The sequence below is a fragment of the Rhinolophus sinicus genome, linkage group LG06 (assembly GCF_036562045.2).
Source record: "Rhinolophus sinicus isolate RSC01 linkage group LG06, ASM3656204v1, whole genome shotgun sequence".
NCBI lineage: Eukaryota > Metazoa > Chordata > Mammalia > Chiroptera > Rhinolophidae > Rhinolophus > Rhinolophus sinicus.
Window position 1 is genome coordinate 17,719,872 of NC_133756.1, and position 25,731 is coordinate 17,745,602.

General features: G+C 47.6%; 1 protein-coding gene across 4 annotated transcripts in view; it reads right to left on the bottom strand.

Annotated features, from left to right (window-relative positions):
• Nucleotides 1–4,279: 4,279 nt before the first annotated feature.
• MKNK1 (MAPK interacting serine/threonine kinase 1) overlaps nucleotides 4,280–25,731 on the bottom strand; it is a 38,078-nt gene continuing 16,626 nt past the window's right edge. For 2 of the 4 annotated variants that reach the window (XM_074334669.1, XM_019749405.2), the window contains 10 exons: nucleotides 24,065–24,162; nucleotides 21,245–21,324; nucleotides 19,586–19,659; nucleotides 17,196–17,300; nucleotides 14,065–14,120; nucleotides 10,893–10,988; nucleotides 9,189–9,383; nucleotides 8,363–8,527; nucleotides 7,166–7,209; nucleotides 4,280–5,671 (listed from right to left, as the gene is read on the bottom strand). In XM_074334669.1, coding sequence (XP_074190770.1) covers nucleotides 5,437–5,671; nucleotides 7,166–7,209; nucleotides 8,363–8,527; nucleotides 9,189–9,383; nucleotides 10,893–10,988; nucleotides 14,065–14,120; nucleotides 17,196–17,300; nucleotides 19,586–19,659; nucleotides 21,245–21,324; nucleotides 24,065–24,162 — 1,148 coding nt within the window. In that variant the 3' untranslated portion in view covers nucleotides 4,280–5,436. The remainder of the gene's footprint in view (nucleotides 5,672–7,165; nucleotides 7,210–8,362; nucleotides 8,528–9,188; nucleotides 9,384–10,892; nucleotides 10,989–14,064; nucleotides 14,121–17,195; nucleotides 17,301–19,585; nucleotides 19,660–21,244; nucleotides 21,325–24,064; nucleotides 24,163–25,731) is intronic. The other 2 variants (XM_074334671.1, XM_074334670.1) reach the window with 2 other exon arrangements.

Genomic DNA, 25,731 nt, shown 5'->3' on the forward strand with positions numbered 1-25,731 from the left:
CTGTCTGCCTGGTCTCAACCATCTGGACATCACCTCCTCATCCTGCAGGACCCTGCTCTGCCAGCTGCTAATGGCGCCTGAGTGGGTGGGTTGCCTCCCATTGCTGCCATGTCCCCAGGCCAAGTGCCTACCATCAGTCCTCACTCTTTTTCTGTCACCCCAGCAGACTGTGTGTCCCTTGAGGGCAGATGCAATGTGCGAGCTCCATAGAATGCCAAGGCTAGAGGGGCCCTGGGAAAGGCTTCTGGATGCAAGGCAGAGCTCAGGGAAGGACTGGACTTGCATGACCACCACAGGCTGGCAAAAAGGAGGCCCACTGGCACCATAGGACCTCTGTCTCTAATGAGAGGCTTTCCTTAGTGGGGGTGGGGGCTTAGGAAGGCCAGGGTCACCTCACTGAGCTTCAGCTGAGGGAAGGCACTGCTTGGGTGCTGGACAGGTGTGAACTCAAAGGTGTGTAGAGAGGAGGGGTGCCTGCAGGACCCTGATGGGCCCCGGGGCCGTGTTACTGGGCCCCATAAGAGGAAGCCCCTGGAGGTGGGCATTCCCTAGTCACAGTCACTGCTGCCAGGATGAGGTCTGATTATTCCTCTAATTAGGCATCAAATGACAGCCCATGTCTCTGTCACATGTAATCAATCCCCCACTGACTAGTTTTAGAAGGAGCCGTCAAAATAATTGTCCTTGAAAACATGTTCCTGAAAGGTTGAGCTTTGGGAATCTAAACACCCTCCACAGAACCCCTGCCCATTACGTGTGTGCGTAACTGGACAGGCAAGGCCTGTGCCGGCTGCTCTCCTAGTGGAAGGCCGAGTGCAGTGCTCCCACACCACCAGCCAGAGGCTCGGACCACCTTGCACTGTGAGACTTGGGCCAGCCACTCCACCTGCCTAAGCCTCACTCTGCTCATCTTGTGGATGGGGATGGGGATGGGGCTGGGGCTGGCAGAGGCTAGAGTCAGGGATGCCTGTGCATTGTGTTTCAGATTCCAGAACACTCTGACTTCTAAAACTGGAAGATCAAATTCCAAATAGGAGTTGTTCTTTGACATCGTAAATCCCTCAGGGCACAGATCAGAGGAGGAAATATGGAGGGGGAGAGACACATTAAGCCATTATCAGTTATTAGATCACAGAGCCACAGAAACATGCCAGCTCCTTTCTAGAACAGACCAGGAGACTGAGATGTGGGGAGTGGAAGGGTTGCCCTCATAGGACCTCAGTGTCCAGATTCCCTGCTTAGCTGGCAAGTACTCTAGCATATCTGTGCCCCTGAATTTCTAAATTGTCTTATTTGAAGTAGGTGGAACTGGCAACCCCACCATCAGAGGGAAACGCTGTCTTCAAAAGAATCAGTCAAGGCATATATCTTTTCCCTCATCACAGCAGTGTCATTCATTAAGGGCTGCTGGAAACTTTTGTGATGCCTGTTCCTCCATTGGTTACAAATTTAGAGAGGGAGGCTTGCCAGTTCTTTCTGATATAGACTGTATCATCTCTGAAAAAGGAAATACATGCATGTATTTTGGTGATGTCCTTACTATAACATGTAAACGAGATGGAAGCCCAAGGCATTAGAGCTTGGACCACCCACCCATTCCCCACCCCACAAACATTAGAGTCCCCCTCCCAGAAGCCGGGGTTCTCCAGGCCCCAGACTCAAGGTGTGGCCCAGCCATGGGTCACTGCTGAGTTCCATCACAAAATCTCTGTCACTGAGGCTAGGACTGAAGGGTGCCTGCCTATGAGCTCTCCTTCCCAGAAGCACCAAGTCCAAGGGTGGCATGGGGGTGGGGAGAAAGAGGGCGTGAAAGACCTCAGCTTGGTTTAGTTTTGTTTATTTTCCTTGAGGGGTGAGGACCCTAGAAAAGAGCATGATTAATTCACAGATCCCCTGGGGGGTTGGGCAGATTTCCTGGCCTGTTTGGAAGCTGAAGTCAGGAAGCAGCTTCCAAGGCAACTGCTGCCATGGCAACAAGAGTGCCAGCCACTGGGGAACCTTGCTCCTCCATTCCTTCCAGACCTAAGTAGCTAGAGCAGTTGGCACGGGACCCAGGCACTACTGTTCACGGAGCTGGGTCTGGGGAGGGGCAGTCAGCCAGGTGGGAGGAGAGGCCCCAGAGCTCAGGCCGGTGGACACCTGTAGAGGCAGGTGCTTGGGGCCCCAGGTAAGGCTCAGACAGGAGTCCTCAGGTTCCACTTAACTAGGATGAGCTGGGGCTGAGGCCTGAGGTCTGGGACACTGCCGTCTGGGACCAACTCTCTCCTAAGGCCCAGCCCAAGTGTGAGGCCTGGAGCCAGGGGACGTGCTGCCACAGTTCCACGTCCGAGTCTCCCTCAGTGTGTCTGCCATACCTACCTCTGCCCAGCACAGCCAGGCACACGGCCTGGTCCTCAGGAAGGGCAGGGGACTGCCCAAGGTTACCTAGTGAGCAGTGGCAGAGGAAGGCCCCTGGGCCCCCACAGCTGCCCCGTGGGGACAAGGACCCCACCCCAGAGGGGCAGAGCAGCCTGTCAGAATGAGGACCCTACAAAGGGCCAGAGGCCAGGCCCATCTGGAGCCCAGATCCATCTCCACCCACACAAGCCAAGGAAAGGGGGAAAGTTCATCTCTATCACTGGGACCCAGCTGAGTAATTCTGCCCCAGGAGACAATAATAAAAATAACTACGAATATCACAGCTAACAGTTATTGAGCACTTACCGTGTGTGCCTGGAACTGCTCTAAACACTTTGCATTTATTAATTTTAACTTTTACAACAGCACCATGAGGTCAGCATGCCTAAGTTTTGGTTGAAGAAACTGAGACCCTCAGAGATTAAGTAACTTGCCCAAGGCCTAAAGCTAGTTAAGTGGCAGAGCTGGGATTTGAACCCTGGCAGCACAGCTGTGGATCCCAAGTCTCTCTTGGAGGAATTCCAGTTCCACCTTCCTAGCTGTATAGTCTAGGGCAAGCTTTTCTTTTCTTTCTCTGCTTGGTGTTTCATGTTAAGTGGGGTAAAATAATAGTACCCTACCTCAAAGGGCTGCTGTGAGAATTAAATAATGTCTGTAAGCTTCTCAGAAGTACCTGTTACTTAGTAAGTGCACACTAACGCTAGCAAAACCAGAGTAGGCATGATAGCATTGAAGCAGAGCAGTGGAGGATGAGAGGGGCCTTGCCAGGTGGACCTGGGTAAGGAGGCAGGGTGATAGAGGGAACAGCCTGGGCCAAGGCACAGAGGCATGAGAGCCCAGCTGGAGCTGTGTGCAGGACACGGTGGGGGGTGGGGTGGGGAGTGCTTGGTCCAGGAAGTTCCCGGAAGTCACATCTCTGCTGGGCCACCCTAGAGGACTGACCAGGCTGGGGCTGGAGTCCAGAGACAAAACTCATGCCCTGGTTCCAAGTCCAGATCCTGCAGGCCCATCACTGTTTTTCCAGCCCATCAGATGAAGACCGGATGTGAGGGTGGTAAGGGTTACTGCAAAAGGAAGATTGTCAATAGAAAGTACGTCATCATCAACATGGAGGCATTCACAGTGCAGGACAGCTGGCACCCGGGCCCATCACAGGCTTCCAGAGTGAAGAGCCCTAACCCTAGCTCTCTGCTTTGCTCTGCCCAGGGTGAAAAGCTGACAGGGCACCCAGTCCCCTGCCCTGACACTCAGACTTCTCTCTTGCCACCTTTTTGGGAACTTACAAGGCCTTTCCCACCTCAGCACTTTCTAGCCTGGTTCTGAGGATTACATGGGATGAGGCACACGAAAGCCCCCTGCAGGAGGAACCTGCACGGCTGTAGATGTGAGGCACCATGTTTCTTCGTTGCCAACTCTGGCAGGACAAGTACAGTTTCAGACGCACAATGGATCCTCACAAAGGGCTTAGTGCTACTTTAGACAGAAAGGAACTTTGTTCCCGCTTTGCTGGGTAGGATGGGCTGTGTACAGGGCGCATCCTTTAAGCATTTTTTGAAGCGAGCTTGTGTTATGGTTTCTGACACCATCTCATCCACTTGATGGGGAGGTCCTAAAAGGCAAAGCCTGCTTCTTACTCATCTCTGGGTCCTGGCACACGATAGGAGATTGACAAATATTTGATGAATTTCATTTCCTCATCTAAAAAAGAAAAGCAGTCAGTCATGTCTCCTTCACCTTGTTTTATGAATCTAATAAGGTGCTATATTAGAGGTCCTGACAAGGGGCACATTCTCCCCACCAGACTGGGCTCAGGCCCTCTCCAGAAGGCCTGTCTCCTCCCCAGGTTTACAGGGGAACAAAGGACCACCAGGAAGGCCACAGCTACAATTTAAAAGTTTTATTAAAACAAGCACAACGTGTAATAGCACTGTCGTGTATAAATGTCTGTCTGACATGCATAGCGATTCCTTTAGGTAACTCAGCAGCTCAGCTTGTCTGACACCAGAGCTGCCCTCATGCTCTCTGGCCGGCAGCAAGCACCATATGCTCAGACCAAGGCAGCTGGGCGGCCTCGGATCTGGCTCCACATCAGGCAGAGCTCCCTCTAACTGCCCCAGACCTGTGCCGCCTTCCACACCAGGCCTGAGGGATGCAGCAGCAGACTGGGTCTCTAAGTCACTCATCATCATCATGGTAACAGCTTAAAACCAGTTAAAATAATAGGAAACAGCTGATTAAAACCTTTCAAACGCATGGACATTCAGGGAAGAAGAGCGAGCCACTGCACGCGCTGGAAAGTCCATGGGCTTGCAGTGGGAGTTTTAACTCCCATCTTTGCTGGAAGAGCATGGTTAAAAACAAACATATTAAAAATGAAATAATACTGACTTTAGCAGCAATCCCAAACAAGGAAGAGGATGATAAATGAGGGACACATTTCGGTCACGGCAAAGAAAGATTATGTGCTTCTCTGTGCTACAGACTGGAAGACTGATCTGGCTCCTAGAACGTCAAGTTTCTCTGCCCTTCGATGAATTGAGGGGATGGCTTTGCTCAGCCCAAGGGGAGGACATCCGGAGGACAGAGGAAGGTGGAAGAACCGCCAGAGGAGGGTGATGGTGCAGAAAAGGAAGAGCCCCTGTCAACTGACACTTCTCAAAGCTGGCTCCCTGAGGGCTGCAGCCCCAACCACCACTGCCCATTGGCCCCCACCCTGAGAACAGGCTGGATCCAGGTCTGCAGGAGGGTGAGCAGGTGGGCAGGAGCCCGGCAAAGAGATATCCCTGCCTCTGGCGATTATGCAAAGTGACAAGTGATTGCTTTCCTTTTCAAAGACAACCCCTTTGGAAAAAGCTTTTTCCTTGAGGACTCTGGGGAAATGGGGGGTTGGGTGGGAACCTCAGAGCCTCTGTGGATGAAAAGGCTTGGCCAGAGCTGCATAGCAGGTCCTTCTTCCCGTTCTGCAGAGTTTGGCCTCACAGGTTTCCTGAGGGCATCACCTGGACAGGCCTAGAACCTGGAAGGTGTGACTGCAGTGGGTCAGAGAGCTGTAGGCGTCGGGCTGGGTCCCGCATCTCCACTGCGGCCAGCCTGAGCCAGGGCCCTCCGCCGGGCCAGGCGTGACTTGGAGGGAGGGGACAGCTTCATGGAGCAGAGGCTCTCGGCCACGGCCTTGGACTCGTCTGCCAGTTCATTCTCCTCGTGCTGAGACAGCTGGCGGTTAAGGGCGATGGCCTCGGCGGCGAAGAGCGTCAGGTCCGCTGTGCTGCCATTTCTGCAGGGACAGAGAGAAAAGCAGAGAAAAGAGGGGGCAGGACTCAGGGTGTCAGCCAGGCCAGCTCCTTGACACCCCAGCAGCTGCTACAGTGTTGTGCTCCCACGGCATTTTTCTGAGCTGGCACAGGCTGCTCTCTCCAAAGTCGTTCTTGCACGGGTGTGTAATCTGACTTCACTGAGGCTGGAATGGCTTTGAGCGTCAATTACTGTCCCTGGACTTAAGAGGGACAAATGCCCCTTGTATTCAGAGCACCCTCCTCTGAGCCTCCACAGCTTGGCACACAGATCAATCAGAGGAAGGACCAGAGCACATGAGACCCACCCATGTACCAAGGATGCCAAAAAATGAATACACATGACTTGTATTCATCTTTTGTTATTGGTATACATTATTACAATTTTAATAGTTTTTTCCTTTCTTAAAATGTTTATACATTTTTTTTGGCACCCTCTGTATATTTCTCTCCTTGGTCAGGGCAGGGAGCTCCAAGAGCAGGGGCTGTGCCTTCATGTCTGTGTCCCGAGAACCCAGCTCAGGGCTTGCATATAATAAACAGGCACTTTGGATTTGCTGAATTACTCTGCTAAGGTGGAGCTGACGTTTGGAGTCTCAAAGCATTTGAATGCAGCTCCAGGGAATCAGGTAGAGACCCCAAGCCAAGCAGTAGCCTCCTGGCTCAAATGAATTGAGACTATAAAAGTGTAAGATTTTTCTCTGCAATTCCTAGAAACTGGCCATCAAGTTGGTTCCTGGAGGGGCTCCCACAGGGCTTCAGCCCTGATTGTTTGGGAATAGGGCAGTGCTAAGAACAGATGGAGAGTTAAAAGGCACTAGAGTCTAACAGATACGGGTTCAAAGTTGAACTTCCAAGGCTACTGTGTGGCCTTGAATGAGTTAACTTCATCTCTCTAGTCCTCAGTTTTCTAATCTATAAAATGGGGTTGTAAGAACACTCTCTGAAATCTATCGTGAAGACGATGGGTATATGTAACGCGCTGTGCACCATATCTGGCGTGGCGTTTACTGTACAGCGGCTTATTATTAGTTTGCTTAGCAGTGTATCTAAGACCCCTGATACCACTGCCGTCCAGTGCCCAATTCCGGCTCCTTTCACCAGCCCATAGCAGCACAAAGAAACTTTGGTGTGAATAACCCACAGATAAGGTCTGTCTCTGGGCTGCAAAGGGTAATTTCCAGTTAGGAATCACGTGGACACGTAAAACAGGTTTTTCTCCAGCGCCAGCACAAGGAGGGCCTTGCGCTGGAGGGCAGAGGAAACCATCCGGTTGGAGAAGAGAGGAGACAGACCTACAGGGGGTAGAGCGAGGAAGAGAAGTGGGGAGAAGGCAGGTGAGGGAGTCCCTTCAGGAGGAGGATACCTGAGCCTAGAGATGGGCTCCCCATCCCCCACCTCCACCCCAACGTAGCTGAGAGCTTGAGAGAAAGTCAAGCCCAAGGGGAAAGGGTGCTAGGTGTGGTCAGAGCATTTACCTCTGGAGGACTTGCGGCGTGGGGAGTCCCCTTTCTGGAGCTTGCTAGAATGGGAAGGACAGATGTGTGGATGAGCAATGCTCCCTCCTTCAAGAGCTACCCCCACCCCTGCCAGCACAGACTGGGTGGGTTCCCACAGGCTTTGGCCCAGCACAGGGACTTGGCCGGGCTTGCCTGCAGGTCACACCTTCCGAGAAGAGAACAAGCAAGGAACAGCCCCGAACCCAGCCTCTTCATGGAGAGACCTCTCCTTGCATGGCAAAGTCCTAATCATCCTCTAAGGCCCAGCTCTAGGGTCCCTTCCCGTGAGGCATTCCTTCTTCCCCGCCACCTCCCAACCAGTGCCAAGCATAGGTGGGTCTTTGTCCTTTGGTGCACTCAACACTTTTGATAAGCATCTGTCACGCTATCCTATCATTTATTCCCTTATCTCCCTCTCCCCAGGAAGACAGGGCCTGGGTCCTACTACTACCAGCGTCTGGCCTGTGGTGGGTGCTCAGTAAGGACAGCAGCTCTTGGGTGGCTGGGAATTAGCCACTCAAAGACTCTCAGGTTGGGTCCCCTCCTGTAACATGGGGCTGTCAAGGCCACTGAGGCTAGCTAGTGCCTGGCAGACTAAGGAGACTGAATCCCAGGAGGTCTGGCAGACCCCCTGGAGGGGCAGAGGTCAGGTCCCAGGACTAACTAAGCAAGGAGGATGGTTAACGTTTTCCTGTGAAGACTTGGATCCTTAGTTTGGGGAAAACGCCACCATTTGCCTTTCAGGAAAGCTGCACCCAGACCCCAGGACCACAAGGCAGCCAAACAGCAAGCCAGGCAGCAAGGCCTTGCTTCTGGGAGCTCTCAGCTAATGAACTTTGGTACCAGGGGATGGTGCTACAGACCCAGTGACTGCACCAGGCTGCTTCCTGGGCTGTGTGCCTATGCCAATAGTGGGGTGCATGTGCTGTATCTCCCACAGGTCTCTGTCCATTTCAGACAGGCATGGGTCAGCTAGGGGCTTAGTCTGTGGCCAAGGTTAGTCAAGTTTAGACCAGTCTGGGGCTGGGTTAGGAGTCAGTTCACTCTGTGTGCACAGGAATTGAAGCTACCATACAACCTCCCTCCAGCTGAGGGCAGCTACCCGGGTATGAGAGCTCCCGCATGGCCATGCTGCAGGACTGAGGAGGGGAACGCCACCCTCCCTGGGTCACTCACCCCCTGCACCCACGGGTGCTGCAGGACTTGGGCAGCACTGAGCCTCTGCTTCGCATCTCGAACTAGAAGCTTGGAGATGAGGTCTTTGGCTCCACTGGAGATGTGTGCCCAGTCTTTGTCAGGAAACTCGTATTTGCCTTCCTGGATACTCTCAAACAGCTTGTTCTAGGTAGAGAAGATTCCTCCTGAAGACACACTGGCCAGGGGATAGGTGGGACGTGCTTGTCATTGATCTGGCCACCCTGAGGCCAAAGGACCTCAGTGGAAGCTGCAGCTCATGGCTGGGGTACACCACGGATCAGGGCCCCCTGCAGACTCCCCTCTCCCCTAAATCATCAAACTGCACAGAATGCCCTGATGGACTGGGATGGCTATGTTCCTTGGAGTGCTGGGTGGGTGATGTATAGGGTGGGTCAACTAGAGAACAAAGCCCCTTCATCCAGGGGCTCCTGGCAACCCCTCAGGTCTCATCTCCCTCCACCGTCAGCCCTGGACTTTTACTCTTGTTCCCTCCTCACCTGCAGCTATTCCAAACCCCCCCGTCTTTGCTTGTGCCATTCCTTCTACTTGTATTTCTTGCCTCTCTTCCTGCGGCAAGACTCACCCTTTCAGACTCAGCACAGGTACGGTCTTCTCTAATGACCCACCCCTGACCTCCTAGCTGGGCTAAATGTCCTATCACCTCTACTTGGTCTTGTGGCTGCCCTTGGGCAGAAGAGGAAAGGGGCTCTATATACCCTCTTCCAGATCAGGGACAATCCCCAGCCCGGTCCTGCTTGGCATGCCCCAGCAGACTTTCTGCAGTGGGTCCTGGGGCTGCACTCACCTGGCACACCCTGCAGACCTCTCCCCGGTCCCAGCCACAGTCAGCCCCACAGTGACCTACAAAGGGCGGGTAGCCACTCAGCATGATGTAGAGGACCACGCCCAGGCTCCACAGGTCACAGCGCTTGTCATAAAAAGTGGCCTCATCTGTGAAGACCTCCACCACCTCCGGGGCCATGTATTCTGCAGAGCCGCACTGTAGGAGCCAGGGTTGGGAGAGGGAAGTGGCAGATAAGAGAGAGGCTTAGTCACAGGGAGAAGGGATGGGCAAGAGCAGAATGTAATGGGACTTGAGCAAGAGGATAGAGTTAGAGCAAGAACTGTCAGGAGAGCCAGCCAGATGCCAGCCAGCTCGCTTGATGCCACCAAGGCACTTAGAAAAGATGGGCCAGCTGAACATTTGGAAACTGAGTTCTATTATTCCCCACGATCCACGTGACCAGTTCCAGGTCACCTTTTTATCTTCTCAAGTCCTTCAGTAGGCAGAGACCCTTGGTCAAGAAGCTCCAGGAATCTCTCCCTGCCTCAGCTCTCTGCAAACAGTCACTTACTGTACAGGTATTTCAATGTATCAGAAGCACAGCTCTGGGAAGGAGATCAATTCCATAAAGCAAGGATTTCTTAAGGTGACGTTCTGCCAAGCTTCCCTGCTAGCTTAGAGCAAGGAAATGTAAGGATTTAGAATTAAGAGATCATCAAAGCTAGGACAGCTCTTAGAACAAGTCCAATATCCCCGCTTCTCCCATTTGTAAATGGGGAAAACCAAGGACTAGGATGGGACAGGGAGCTGGCAAACCCAGGACCGGGATTCCTTTCTCCCATCCTTGCGTGGAAAACTGCTGATAAAAAACAAACAAATTCTTTTTGCTCTCTCTTCATTATTTCAGGTTAACCAGAGACACCCAACTAATTTGATGGAAAGATGGTAAGTGGAGAAAGGACATTTTCTCTGTTATTGGCAATTAGAGTTAATGACTTTGAGAACAAAGTAGCTCAGTGTCATAAAAGCTAATACACAAACATTGCTAATAATGTTGCTTAGAATAACACATGGGCATATTCAAATGCATGTCTTAAAAAAGGTTATTAGGAAAATTCACTTATGAAGCATGCAAATCTCAAAGAATCATAATAATTATAGTATATCGAGTATGTTCAGAGATGTCTTAGGAAGAAGTAGCTCCCAGCAGCACCATCTGGACATGAAGTGTGAAATGAGAAAAGCCACGGCACAACTTAGCCAAGTGAGCCTACAGGAAAGAGCGCAGGACCTCTCAGTTCTTGCCACAGAGAGACCACTCCCCATCCTCCATCACAAGGTGATATGCCACAACTTCAGCAGTGGGCATGGCACTCTCAGAGCTGTCACATGCTCGTATGCCAAAGGGCTGGTCTGGGAGTAGTGTCTGTCTTTATCTGGGTCAGGAGTCAGGGCTCAGCCTGTTATAGGTACAATGTGTCTCGTCATTGGCAGAGGACCCACCCCAAGCTGAAAGCTCCCATTAGCAATAAGCAGCGGGACAGGAGGGATGTTATCAATACAAAGCAGGGAGCTAAATGACAACCCAAGCAGCAGGAAGGTATTGATATGCTCGCTTTTCCTTCCTTAGCCCTCTGTTCTGGACTCCAGAGCTTTGGGGGCAGGGACACTCCAAATGTACAGAAGCTCAGAAGGAAGTGGCGCAGGGTGCGCAGTCTCACATACTGGGGTGGTCAGCTCCGGTGTGGTTATGGGGGTGCAGGAGTTATTCAATTTCACTCCACTGCCCAAGTCAAAGTCACAGATTTTCACTGGAGACACCTGAAAAGGAAAAGCAGAAAGCAAAGGTTACAAACGTAAGAAACCAAAGGGCACGAGGAGGAGACCAAAGGTGACAATGTGTGTGCACAGTTGTGTGGCTGCCACACTGAAGCCCAGCTTTACCTGTCAGGCCATGTTTTCTCTCCTTGGGTTAATTAGGAAACACCTGAGGATTTACCCTAAGGTGTTCTCTTCCCCATGCTCTTCCCTTATTTCCCGACTAAGAGAATGTGAGCACTACATGGTATCAGACTGTTGTGAACTTAGTATAAAACAAGTAGCAAACCTATGGAACTCTTGCCGACAAACATAGGTGTAGGGTGTGAAACAGAAGTCAGAGAAATTAGTATGTATTCCTGGAAGACTCTTTGCAGTCCTTTCATGGAAGGCAAAGGAATTTGGAGCAAAACCCTTGATCACTTTAGGTGGCTCAGAGTGACCGGCTTGTTTTTGCTTGCTTGGGACTTTGTCGGTTTAAGCACCAAAAGTCCTGTGTTCCTGAGGAAAGCCCTCAGGCTCTAGTAAACTGGGATGGCTGGTCCCTGCAGGCAGCAACATAGCCGCCAAGCCCACCAGGACTGGGTGCTGCACCTGAGATCCAACAGCACAAGTCATCTCTGGAGCCCACCTGGAGGGCAGTTAGTGTGCATACAATCTGTGGGGCAGAAGCAGCAGTGAGTGAGTAAAAAATGCTGGTTCTGTGAGTCCCAGCTCAGATATCTACCTGCTGGGGAAGCCTGGACAAGTCTTTCAACTTCTTTTCTTTCCTGCTCACCTTTCTTCCTTCATCCCTCCCTCCTTTTTCTTTCTCTTACATTCTACCTTTCTTCTTTTCTTTTTCACTTAGCCTCCCTTTTTTTTTTTGGTGGTAAAATATATAGAACATAAAATACACCATTTTAACCATTTTTAAGTGTACAACTCAATGGCATTAATTACATTCACACTGTTGTGCAACCATTACGCGTATGTTTCCAAAACTTTTCCATCATCCCAAACAGAAACTTGATACCCATTAAGCAATAACTCCCCATTCCCCCCTCTCTGCAGCCCAGAAACATCTAAGCTACTTTCCATCTCTATGAATTTGCCTATTCCAGATATTTCATGTAAGTGGAACCACACGATATTCGTGTGGTTCCCTTTGAGTTTGGCTTATTTCACTTATAATGCTTTCAAGGATCATCCACGCTGTAGCAAGTATCAGAACTTCATTCTGTCTTATGGCTGAGCAATATTCCCTTGTGTACATACCCACATTTTATTTATCCATTCATCTGTTGCGGGACATTTGGGTTGTGTCCCACTTTTGGCCACTGTGAGTAATGCTGCACTGAACATTGGTGTTCAAGTTCAAGCCTCTGTTTTCAATTTTTTTGGGTATATACATAGGTGCAAAATTACTGAGTGGTATGGTAATTCTATGTTTAGCTTTCTGAGGCACTGCCAAACTTTTCCAGTGGCTGCACCATTTTACAATACCACCAGCAATATACAAGGGTTCCAATTTTTTCACATTCTCATCAACCTTTGTTATTTCCCATTTTAAAAAATTATAACCATCCTAGTAGGTGTGAGGTAGTAGCTCATTGTGGTTTTGATTTGCATTTCCCTAATGACTAAGGATGTTGAGCATATTTTCATGTGCTTATTGGCCATTTGTATGTCTTTGGAGAAATGTCTATCAAGTCCGTTGCTCAGTTTTAAATTGGATTGGCTTTTTGATGTTGAGTTTTAGAAGTTCTTTATATATTTTGGATAGTAAACCTTTATCAGATATGAGATTTGCGATTTTTTTCTCTATTCTGTAGGTTGTCCTTTTACTTTCTTGATAACGTCTTTTGACTATCAGTCTCTCTTAAATTTAGTTATTCAACCGTAAAAAATGGGCAACAAATCTGTACCACGAAGATCAAGTGAAACAAAGAGCATGAAAGGACATTGTAAACCAGAGACAATATAACAGTTCAGAGCAACCATGGAGTTCTGGGGTCAGACTACCTTCGTTTTCACCTATACTCTACTACTTATCAGCTAAGTGACTTTGGGCAAGTTTCTTTATCTAAGCTGTAGTTTCTTCATTCATATAATAAACTGATGATAATAATATCTACCTCAGGAAATTTTATAAATACTAAATAAAATATGTGCAGGCATAATGTAAGCACTCAAGAAATGTTTATAAGTATTATTTTATTATTATTATTAATAATAATAATAATGATAAATTATAAAGTTTAATGCCAGAGCCACTGACAGGAAGTCACAAGATCTTATTTGAGCTAACAGATTACTGTTCCCCCCAAGAGTTGTAAGGAGCAGCATGACTCACATTTTCATTCACAGCTGTTCCTTGTTTATGAGCTGTCCCTTAATTCAGACCAAGACACTAGTTCATGCATACGCAAATGTATACACATGCAGAACTATGAATGTGGGTCCTCAAAACTACCAGGGCCTAAATCCTTCCTAACAAACACAGAATTCGTCAAATTCACACATCCTTATGGAAATGTAAACACTTCCATTTACTAGTAGATTGAGTTAAGAGAAAGTTTAAAGTGGGTGGCATTTGTTCAACAGCAGGTATGTCTTCTTTTTTATGGGCAATAGAAATGGAAACAGAAACCCTTTTCAATAACTTGCTTCCTAATTATCACTTCTAGTGGCAGACACCAGCTGGCATACATACCATGACATAAACATCATTTATAGGCAATCTTACATTTGCTTCATGTAAGATTGAGTTGTTGTTTATGACTCCCATCAACTGCTCTGAAGGTAGGTGCATTGGACTAGAAAACATTCATTTTTGTGTGGTCTCACATGTTTTACAAACTCTCAGGCTTAAGCCAATCACACTGCTGAAAACAGCAAAGACAAGGTTTAATCGAGAATTAACTTGGAATGTAGAAACACTACATATTAGGTGTAATAATATTCTCACGTGTCCATAATAATCAGTTTGAGTTGGTACCTGATGCCCAGAGGACTGATAACAACTTATATTAAAAGCAAGGGTGGCTTCCCCACATCAATGTAAGATCTGTAACATCCTCAGTCGGGCCCTAAATACCTTTTCTGAAGATTCACACAGTATATTTTCTGGCTTCAGATCACGGTGAGCGATGCCTGAAATGACAAAGAGCAAAGAAATGGTTAACATATGTACATAATTATCAAACATTCCACACACAATTAATTTTTTCCAAATGCTGTTGTTCGCAGATTAATTCCCAATTATGGTACATTAAAAAGTCAACGAGCTGCAGGAGGCAGAAGTAACCAGAGGCACAAACCAAGAGCACAGTTGATTCTGCAAGTTCTTTAGAAGCAGAAGCTTTAGAAGTCTGGCACGGATAAGAAGGGCTAAATGAATCCCAGCCAGCCTACCTCTCAGCACTGAAGGGACAACCAAGAATAAGAAGCCTAATACGAAGCAGAGCAAAGACTGCAAACAGCCATGCTTGGAACAGCAATGCAGAAATAATGAGTGCCTTGTTTAAGAGCATCTCAGGGGGCTGAGACTGCTCTACCTCATTTCTTCTTGTGTGGCCGATTTAAAAAGTGAAAGATTCCTTCAGTGTGACTCCCTGAATGTTCAGAGGATCAAGTGTTAGTGAACAAATCTCCTAAAGCTTGTCCGATTCCCTTCTCTCCTGCAGAGATAGTCCGGCCAGAAGCGTAGCAAGGACTGCTTTGGCCTGAGGGTGCTCTTATTAAGAGAAGGCCCCCTGCATTTGGCCAGCCCTCCTAAAGGAGACTGCAGATAGCAGCTGACCCCATGAGGGCTTAAAAGCTGCTGACCGGGCCAAGAAGGCACCTGGGAGAAAACCACCTTTGAACCAAAGACAGGGCCAAAGAACCAACTCATAGGGCCACGGGTTTCTAGTGACGGACACAGAAACCTCCCATTCCTCTTTCCTCCTGCAGAATATGTGGTGCAGAGCTGAGCAAAAGCCAAACAGCTACTTCTGGGAAGTACTGGAAAGCAGCAGAGGATTCTTGGGGAAACGGGGAAAAGCAGAATCTGCTTCACGCGAACTCCCCTGATGATCTTCTCAGGCAGCCCTCCGACTCCCTAGTAGGAGGCAGAGGCTTAGCCACCGGAGGCCCCTCGGAGGCCCCTCACTAGCGAGGAAAAACCTGAGCTCCAGCAGGCTCAGTGACTTCATCAGTCACCTAATTGAATGAGAACCCAGAGCAACTCAGTCCAGGCTGCACAAATTGAGTCGGGCTACAGCTCGCCGCACTAAAAGTGAAAGATATTTTCCATTACAGCAAGTGCTCCCACAGAAGGATCATGAGCCACACATGGAGCCTTGTTCTCCAAATAGGTGCCGATGGCCCAGTCGTCCCCCAGCCTGAGAGCTGAGAGCCATGTGTAATAATGGGCCTGCCTCTGTGAGCACACCAGCCATCGAGCTGCTCCTGTTCATTTCCCAGGGGTTAAGCTTCAGTGTGTCCAGTATTTAAAAGTACGGAACTTGTTTCCGGGCTGACCCATTCTTGCCCAATTCATCTTCCCAGTGTGAAGTTATTTAGACAACATCCAAGTTCAGCTGGAAATCGTTTTTCATCCCCTCCAACTTCTAGGTACATGGGCAGCTGCCCAGTTCGATGTTAACAAGCACTTCAGAACTCCTAAGACGCCACCAGTCTCTGTTCCCTTTAGTGTGTTCTTGTAAAAAAAATAAAAAAAATAAAAAAAAAAGAAAACCGCCTTTACCCCTCCTCTAAGGGATGGATCTTGTAAAAAGCATGACCCAGTTTTGCAATCTGCGGAGGCAGCTTGGGGAGCAGTTGTAAATCTTTGTCAGGCAGGTGTTACCTACATGCATCCCAGCTTTCAGAAACAGAAATACTGCTATTCATCATGCTGTGGAAAATACAGACACCCCCTTCTAGGAATTTTCATGCCACGTGCAAGCCACGCCCCCAACATGGGCACTGTCAGTTTGCAGCTCTCTCTGCAGCCACTGGAGGACACGTGGTGGAATCAGTGAACCTGAGCGTCCTGCACAGGCCACACCGGTGTGCACGGTATTGCCGGCACAAGGTAGGGTGTGTGGACGGCATGCCTCCAGGTGGTCCTGAGTACTCAGAACCCAGGGGGCTGGCCAACGCCCACAAAAGTGAAGGGAGCAGAGCTAAGTCACAATTATTGGCTCCACCCCCAGCTCCCACCAGGCAGAATGCTTTACTTTAAGGTAATTCATATTAGGAATAAAAATGCCTTCTGCCTGGTGGGGGATAAGGGTGGAGGAAATAACATTACTGAAGAACTATGTACTATATGCCAGGTACTCTGCTTCAACTGTTATACATATATAATACATACATAGGACACACACAATTATGCAAGCCATTTAGTATAGACGAAAGGCTTAGAATAGTGCCTAGCACATAATAAGTGTTATGTAAGTGTTAACTACTGTTGATGATACAATTCTCACCATAACTCTGTGGGGTAGGCATTATTACTGAGGGAGCACACAGCTACTAAAAAACTAAAGCCAGTATTCATTTTTTCCATGGCACTGCTATTTGGCAAATTAAAACAAAAATGTAGGTAGTAAACATATTTATGGAAATGCAAAAATACCAGATTTGCAAGCAGATTTAACTTACTACCAGTTGTTAAATAATCAGTCCTAGATAAGGACTGTAAACCGAAGTGTAATTCAAACAATAGCAACCTACCATTTGCCCCTGTGATGTTCGGTGGGTACCTTGAATTTACCGTGTTAATAGAAAAATGATGCATTTTCCATTTATTGTGAATAAGATATCAAACTACATATATAATCTCATGCAAATTTTGAAAAGAGAGAGACAGGTGATGTATTTTAAAAGCCTAGAAGGACTACCACACAAATATTTGTACTAGAACGGTCAGATTAGTATGCATGTTTTGCATTCTTCATTAGGAAAGCATTCACATTCACACACTCACACATATCTTGTTCAACATGAAATTTATTGTTTTCCCCCCTGCTCTTTTCGTTCTTCTATATCCTTTTCCTTCTTAATAGCTCCACCTCTACCCACATCCACATCAGAAGCCTGGGAGCCCTCTCACCCCCATGGGTGGGCCTGCCAGCAGCACCAGCCCCTGGCCCAGCCCTCTGCCTGGACTGCCCCACCCCGTTGGTCCTCAGAGGCTGGCCAGCCCAACCCACCCGCCAAGGCAAAGGCTTGGTTCACCTTTGGTGTGCAGGAAGTCAAGGGCCGCGGCAACATCCCGCACCACTCGGCTGGCTTCTCGCTCATTGAAGTGCTTCCGCTTCTGGATGTGGGCCAGGATGGAGCCTGGGGAGCAGAGGGGACACACAGGAATGCTTTTCCAGCCTCTGCTACGTATAACTTCTCAGAAGCCAAGTTTCCACAAGTTTGAGGTGGGGACATAGGTTTATTCATCACGAAGTGTCCAGCACCAAGGGTGGTTCCTGGTACAGAGGAGGTACCAGCACAAAACTGGACGGAACAGAATGGAACTGCTGTCTCCTATACCTGTTTATGATGAGTACAGAAAAGAGTGAGGGCAACTATTTAAATCACCAGAAAATATGAATGCCATTGGGGCAGATTTGGCTTTTGAAATTAGAAAGAGCTAAAGTGAATCTATATAGGGTGCGGGGCCTCTCTGTAGGAACTTTTCCTTCCCTGTAACTGATCTGAGATTCAAACAAAAGAACAAGCTTTCAAACAGAAATGCCACATCCTCACCAGATATGTAAAGGTCTAGAACAAGAGAAAAAACTGCCTTTCCTTCTGAACTTTCATATTATTATTATTTGCTGGTGACTCGTTTTAGAAGTGTCTGGGATTCATGACGCACGATCATCACCCTGGGCCTTAATCAGAAGCCCAAACAAATACTTACCAGTTAAGTCCCTCCTTTCAGTTTCTCAAAGACCAAGTAAATTGTGTTGGCTAACATTTATTGCGTAGTTACTATGTGCCCAGCACTGTGTAATATTCTCTAAATTGATTACCCTAGCCTCACCACAACTGTACAAAATGTACAAAATACAGTTACCCCCATTTTATACGTGGGGAACCTGAAGCCAAGAATGGTAAAGCAGCTTGCTCAAGGTCACCCCCCAGAGTCAGGAGTGGCATCAGGACTTAAGCCCAATAAGTCTGGCTTCAGAACCTGTGCAGACTTCCCCTCAGCAGGACTTGTGGCCCGAATGCTGGGGGGACGGGTTTGCCCTGAGCCAACCACACCCTCTTTACCCACTGGGTCTGGCCTCAGTAGAGCTGCCCTCTGAGCGCTACTGCTACTGATGACCCCAGCAGCATCTAGCATTTCAAACATGTAATTCACAGTGCTAGTGCTGTTGGGCGGGGCAGGGCAGGCACAGGCATGAATATATGACTTGGCTCCATGTGTTCTATGCTCACTACAGGAAGCCGGCATTTCTGGACAAAAGGTGTCACCTCTGTGTCCTAAAAATGGCACATTTACTAATTATCTTTGGGTTTTGGCATGGAGAGATGAAAGATCTTTCACTTGCCAGATTAAACAATCAAGGGATCCCAACACGCTAGGGAACATTCCCAGAAAATCGGCTTCGGGCTAGGTCTGTCTTGCTCTACTGTAGTGAGTCTCTTGTTTTCAAATTTGTTAAAAGGGAAGGTGGAGAGCGATATTCTACATACGTCTAAGATAGCCCCCAGCATACCCAATTGTTTTAGTAATATTAACAGTTGACATTTATTGAACCCTTAGTGCCTACTGGGCACTGTGCTAAGCATTTCACATGAATTATCTTCACAGGATCCCAAGGAAGTAGGTGCTGTCATTATCCTATTTTACAGATGAGAGAATACTGTTTGGAAATGTTAAGTGACTTGCCCAAGGTCACACAACTATAAAGTGATGGAGCTACACTTAACTTAGCTTTGTTGGTTTCTAAAGCATGCACTCCTAACCACCACGCCCCTCCATGTAACCCTCCACTCAGCTCCAGACATCTTCCCTAACCTTCCCCTTGCAAATGTGTCCTAGGTTTGGGTGAGTGATGGGGAGGACAAGGGCTTCTCTAGCCTCTTCTCTTTGTCAGAAAAGCAACCTCAAAATACATGCCAGTGACTACATGTGTGGGTGACGGTCAAGAATGGCATTTTTCCATCTGAAGGATAGCACATTCTCAGGCCTCCGCTCTATCCTAGGGCTGTGTCCTAAATAAAAGGACCCTCCTCTCTCCCCCATGAGCTTTTCTGGGCTTCCCACCCCACAATTAATTTAAATAGTGAAAGTGTCAAAACAATGGATTGATAAATTGATGACTACATGTATCTATCTATCTATCTATCTATCTATCTATCTATCTATCTATCTATCTATCTGAGTCCTAGTATAATGAGGAGGCATTTATAGAATGCCCACACAGGTGACATTCTAAGCTCTGCAAAATGCTAATTATCATCCTTCCCTCCGGCCTCCCTTCTCCCAAATCAAGGGCAGTTTTAAGTCCTTCATCCTTTTTATTAGCTTGACTCGTTTTAGAAGTCTCTGGGAGTCATGATGGATGATCACCACCCTGGGTCTTAATCAGAAGTCCAAACACATACTCAACAGTAAGTACCTCCTTGCAATTTCTCAAAGACCAAGTAAAACCTTGTGTCATCTTCAAAGAACTCAATCAGCTCCAAAATGTTCCTTAAATAGGGAAGAATAGGAAGAAAGAGAAAAAAAGGGGAAATGGTATTATATATTAAAGTCCATTTACAAATATATAATGAAAAAACATACATACAATGCCCTGTAGCAGGGCAGAAATCAACTTGAAATCAGAATGCTTATTAAAGACCCATGTTTGAGAAGTAGCCAATGGTGTTAGCAAGATTCAGGTCACCTTATCTTTCCATAATGTTTAGTCTCTGGTGTTTTCACCAAGTCTGTGCTGTCAAACCCCAACCCTAAAACCCACTAGGTAGAGTTATAAAAAAGTCCCGGTCACATTAAACTGAATAAAATCTGCAGCCGACTGGAAGCAATTGCGGCTAATAACACTGAATAGTAGGTGTGTGTCCTGGAGGCAAGCAGCAAATAATTACTTGCCCTCCCTCTTGCCCATAAATCACGGGGCAGTATTTACATTGCCTGGAGAAAATGGAAACATCTGTCAAATAGACTTGGGGCCTAACGTGGGCACCGCTAGACCCTAACTGCTAAGCGCTGCTTAATGAAACGGCCGCGTTCCCGGCCACCATAGCACTTGTGGCCTTCCCCGGTGAGCACTCTCTGTCTGCCTGAGCATTATGGTGCTCTGCCAACAAGGTCGTCTTGTAACTCAGTAGGGAAGCCACCAGCCTGGATATCAGAGGTGTTGGGGGCTTTTTTCCTTTTAAAGAACGAAATAAACCAAGTAGAGTCTCTAATGCTGAACTCAGAAGCTGCCGGGCTGAAAATAAAAATCTGTCCCTCATAAAAAAAATGCTGACCACTTTGGGAGACACCAGGCTTTTACTAGTGTGAAGGCGTCCAAATAAGATGGCCAAAATGGCCTAATTTGAAAGAAGATTGTAGAGGCAGTGCCTGGAGTTAAATCAACAGCAGCCCCCATCCTCCAAGCTTAATGACAAAGCCATCAATACCAGGCCACTGGCTCCCTGCTGACCCTGCCAAGGAGGGAAAGAGAGGGGGAAGCAGAGTCTTAGAGGTGACCCTGATTTAAAGCCACAGTGGGAGCGCCACTCGTTTGGAGCTGGGGGTGAGCAGACTAAGACAGGGCTAGAGAGCACCTCGGCCCAGTTAACCGAGCACAGAGGGTTAGAGCACGTCTCAGGAGCCTCAGTGGTAGCTGCACACGTGACGGACTATCCTAGGAACAGGACACAGCACCAAATATTCTTAACAGTTCTCGTCATCCTCACCTATTCATTAAAGTAGGTCCCTACAGGTTTCCACTAGGCAATCCTCAGTCAGTCGAGTTTCCACAGGCATTTGAAAGAAATAAAACCCCACTTTTTCCCAGGCACTAATTCAGATCACTCACTCTTCTAATTTGCCTGAATTGCTGATATTTATAGTATTTCAGCCTAAACGGGAGACGGCTTCTTTGCTGCTGCTGTTTTTCTCCTATCTTTTTTTAAACATTGAAAGATGGAAGGAGTTATATACACAGTTGCGGGGGAAGGAGCGAGAGCTAAACCTGGGGTCAGGAGATGGTAAGAAATAGCCTCCTTCTCTGCTGCCAAGCATCCCCCAAGAGAAGCAGCAAGTAACCCGCCACTATACTTACTTGTTTCCTTGACACTGATAGAGCGTCTCCACCTCTCGAAATACCCTACTGCGACTGTGCCCTGCTTGTTTTTCAATGATCTGTGGGAAGAATAAAATCTGTCATCTATACCCACCTGACCTCAGAACATCCCTCAGCAGGTGCCCTCAGGGAGAACAAAAGGCCAAATTCAGCCCCAAATCACTTTCAAGCCTAAGTCTGGACTAGGCCTTGGTGACACAGGCACCGCTCTGTCAGGAAAGCAACAGACTGGCCCGAGGGCTTTCCAGCATGGCTGGGTGTTTGACTCTGGCCAAGCACAATACCTCGGAAGCCGCTGAGGTTGCTGTCCCCAGGTACCCAGGGGAGATGAGGCAGCCAGCAAGACAAAGAGCCATCTCCTCCCAGCTCCTACTCTGAGGGAATCGCATTCTGCCTTTAGGGGAAGAATTTACAAGCTCTACTGAAGGATCTTCTGGTGGCTGGAGGGAGAGCAAGGGGGATGAAGGATACAGTGGAGAGGAACCACAGCTCCAAGGCCCAGCTCAGACACCACCTCTAGTTCTTCTGAGAATTTACCCTTTGGCAGGCACCGTATTAAGTCTTTAGGTACATAATCTCAGTTAATCCTTACAACACAATCCCAAAAGCCAGGAAGAGGTAAAATATTTTGCCCATAGTTCTGATAGGTGGCAGGGCTGGAATTCAAGCCCAGAGCTGCCTCTGAAGCCCTTGCTATCCTATACAGGCCTATATCCTACATAGTTTCTCTCAGAGAACCTAGAGGCCTTGTCACTCCTACAATACTGTGCGCTGCGCCCCCTCTACACCCAAATGTGGAGATGCTTGACAAGTACTGACTGAAGGAATGGGTGAGCCAACAGATGAGCAGGTGGTTTACGCAGGGACTCACTGACTCTGAACATCTCTCGGACCCATCCAGAGCCCCAAACCGTTGTAAGCAGAGCCTGTGGGTAAGTCTTCTGCAGAACTGGCTCTGCTTTATAGTCCCACGTGCAGAACGGGCAGCAGATGGTGACATCCTGTTCCTTCACTCCAAGAATGCAGTGTAGAATACTTCCAACTTCTCCAATACATCGTAGCACACACATCCAGGACCAATGTAATTTTCTAAATAAGTCTGTATCTGTTCATAAACCACTGGGCCCGTCTCCTGAGCAGTCAGTGAGGTGCAGTGCTGGGGCACAGAAACTATTCAACTCGTTCCTTTACCAAGCATTTTGGCTCAAAGTCAGGAAGAACTTTCTAGCAGGCAAGCTACCCAGCAATAGCATAATTTTCTCTGAGGAGGAAATTATGAGGTGGGGGAGCATGACATGGACAGCTATTTGAGGAGTTATAGAGGAAATTCAAGACTAGATTATCTTGAAATTCCATTCCCACCATGAGACTCGGGTATTTATCAGTTGGATGCCAGTAGGAAAAGACCTAATAAAACCAAGTATTGTGGAGCCATGCAGGGAGAAGTAGCCCATTTCTAGGGAGCTTTCAAAGACTAGAGAGACATGGGCAGAACTGCTGAAATCCAAGAATTGCCAAGCCAAGGTCCAGGGTTTGCCCAAAGATGCCAGGGTGGTATGGAGGAAGGGCCAGGTTTTCCTTTGTGATCCCACCTTGAAGAAATAGATCTGTCACCCATGAACGTATTCAGACCTTTGTCAATCAATTTACATTTGTTCTTTTTACTATGCTTAGGCAAATTTTTTAAAAAAACACTTTTTGTTTATACTGATCTGTTTCCAAAAAGGAATTGAAGTAGTACTTTTGTTACCATATGAAGCAACATTCCAGCAAAAAGGAACATGGCTTAGCAGGAGATTCTCCGCTATAAATCCACAGCTGGGACTATGGCCAATTGGCTAAAAGAGGAAACATTTCTTTCAGGAGTCAATGTGGCCAGGTTTCCCCACACAAGACAGTGCTTAGACTTAGTGCTTCTGGTGGGTGTCTTGAAATTAGCTTGAAATGCCCCCTTGGATTTAATAAGACCTCGTTTCCAGATCAGTGGTTTTCAAACTTTGGTGAGTATCAGAATCACCTGGGGAACTTGGTAAACCTACAACGGCCCTGGTGCAGGAAGCACACTTTGAGAACCACTGCTCTAGATCCATCCGTTCTTCCGTGGGACGTCAGCAGATGGAGGGCAGGGGGTGGAGTGAGCCTCTCCAAGGTCACGCAGCTAGAAACAGCCTCTCCTGCCTCAGACCTGGGTGGTCTGGCTCATCATCATGACACTGTACATCACTGGTATAGCATTTTGTAATTTGTAAAGTGTTGCTACTTCCACCAATCCGTTTTCATAATCATCGTCATAACCACTCCATGAGACAGGAAGGGTAGGTATTATTACCCTCATTTGAGAGACATGGGAACTTAGGCTCAAGGAGGTTCAGTGACTTGCCCAAAGTCAAATAGTTGTAGTTTGTCAAAACAGAGATTCACGTAGGCCTTCTAATTCCAAATCTGGTTGTCTACTCCCTGAGCTAACTTCATTTGTCAGAATAGTGAGAAGCAGCTTACTATGAGCCAGGCATTGTTCTAAGCACTTTACACATATTAACTTATTTAACCCTCACAACAATACTATATAGGTTCTATTATTGCCACCATTTTACAGATGAGGAAACTGAAGGACAGAAAGTTATGTAACTTGTCCAATGTTACACAGCAAATAAGTGGAAAAACCAACATTTGCATCCAACAAATACAGCTTCAGTGCCCCAATTCTTATTGAGCCACCATTTTGGGGAATATGAAATTTATTTGGTTTAGGACTGAGTATTTGCACAGTAAAGCCTGGCATCCAGATGAGACACTCACTTTGACAGCATACTCTTTGCCACTCTGCAGGCTCACGGCACCTTGAACTTTGGCGTAGGCTCCCTCTCCAAGCAATTCGGAGGTCAACTTGTACACATCTAGGGGTGAGATGGAGGAGAGGAACAACAAGATGAGTCAGCTTTTGCAAGCTAAGATGGAAAGAAGAGCTTGTCATTCAGCTTCCCCAACCTGACAACAGAGGCGAATGATCACTCCACAGTCACGAGGAAGGCCATTCGCTTTTCCGGAGTCTCTGGATTCCGGTTCTCAGTAATCAGACCACAGCGAACGCATCCCGTTCCCCATTTTAGAGATGAGGTCAGTGAAAGGGATTGAATTTGGCACATATTTCCTGAGAAACTACTATGTGCTAGACAGCATATGAGACTCATAATAGGGACAGAGTGAGGAATAAAATATAGTCCCTGCCCTTTGATGGTCACAGTCCAGAGGGTCACAGTCCATTTACACAGTCACCTCAGAATAAACCAGGCAGTGGGAAGTACTATTACAGAGAGACAAGACACAGCAAAAAGGAGTTCAGGAAGGGAAAGGTTATATCAGGGAATCTGGGGGATCCTATAGGAGTGTGATTTGAATGAACATCATTCATTTACTCATTTGCTGAGCACCTACTATGTGCCCAGCTCTGTGCTAGGGATTGGTGATACAAAGGGGAATAAAGCACTGTTTTATTTTATACCACACGCAAAGGAAATCATTGGAGGTTTTTGAGAAGTTTCCAGAAGTCACCCACAGGAAACAGGAGACAGATGTAGATGCAAATAGATGCCTCGAGGTTTTTAGGATGCTGAGTCAGAGCGGTTCTAACAGAGTAATAGGCCTGGGTTTAAAAAACATTTCGGTGACCTGCCCAAGCTCATAAATAGCACCAGCTCTTTGAGCCCCTTCCAAAGAAAGCCACACCTCCATCACAGCCTCTGCCAAGCTGACTTCCTCCTCCCTTGGTCTCCATTCCTCAGCTCTTTTCTCTCGAGGCAGCCTAGCACTTAAACCCACAGACTGAACAGAATACTTTTTAACCATGAAATTAGATTTTATCACTCTGAGTCATGAAAAACCCTGTAATTGCACAAGCCATCCTTGAATAACAGGAAATATTCTTATGTTCATCGAAAGAGTAAGGACTGTTGATTTGGAAACTATTCTAAAAACCTTGGGACTTTTGTCCATCCTTCCTCCCCTTACTACGTCCCCCCACCCCCAGATCCCACCCCCCCCACACACATCTACTGTTTGAGTTAAAGACAAACAAACAGACAAAACCCTGCACTAAGTACCTTCTTGGTTTCATCACGGTTTGGTCTTGCAGCTGTTTATGAGAATACACACTGTTGTTTGTAAGTATTTTAAATGACATGCTTCATTCACAATGGTATTAGCCTTTGGTATTAGCCTTTGACACATGTCAGGATAGGTTGGTGGTTGGAGGTCCAATATTCCTGACTCATAAAGGGCTTGTGATTAGAACCACTCTACAAAATAATCAATTCATTAGTGTATCTGCAATATTGCAAAGAGGGACCATGAGGGGAAACTATTTCAGGTCTCACATGAAAGGAATAAAATAGATGAAGGGGGCATGTCACTCCTAGGAGTAGCTACCGATCCTTTCAGTCCTTTGCAGAAGTGTCCAATGAGTCACT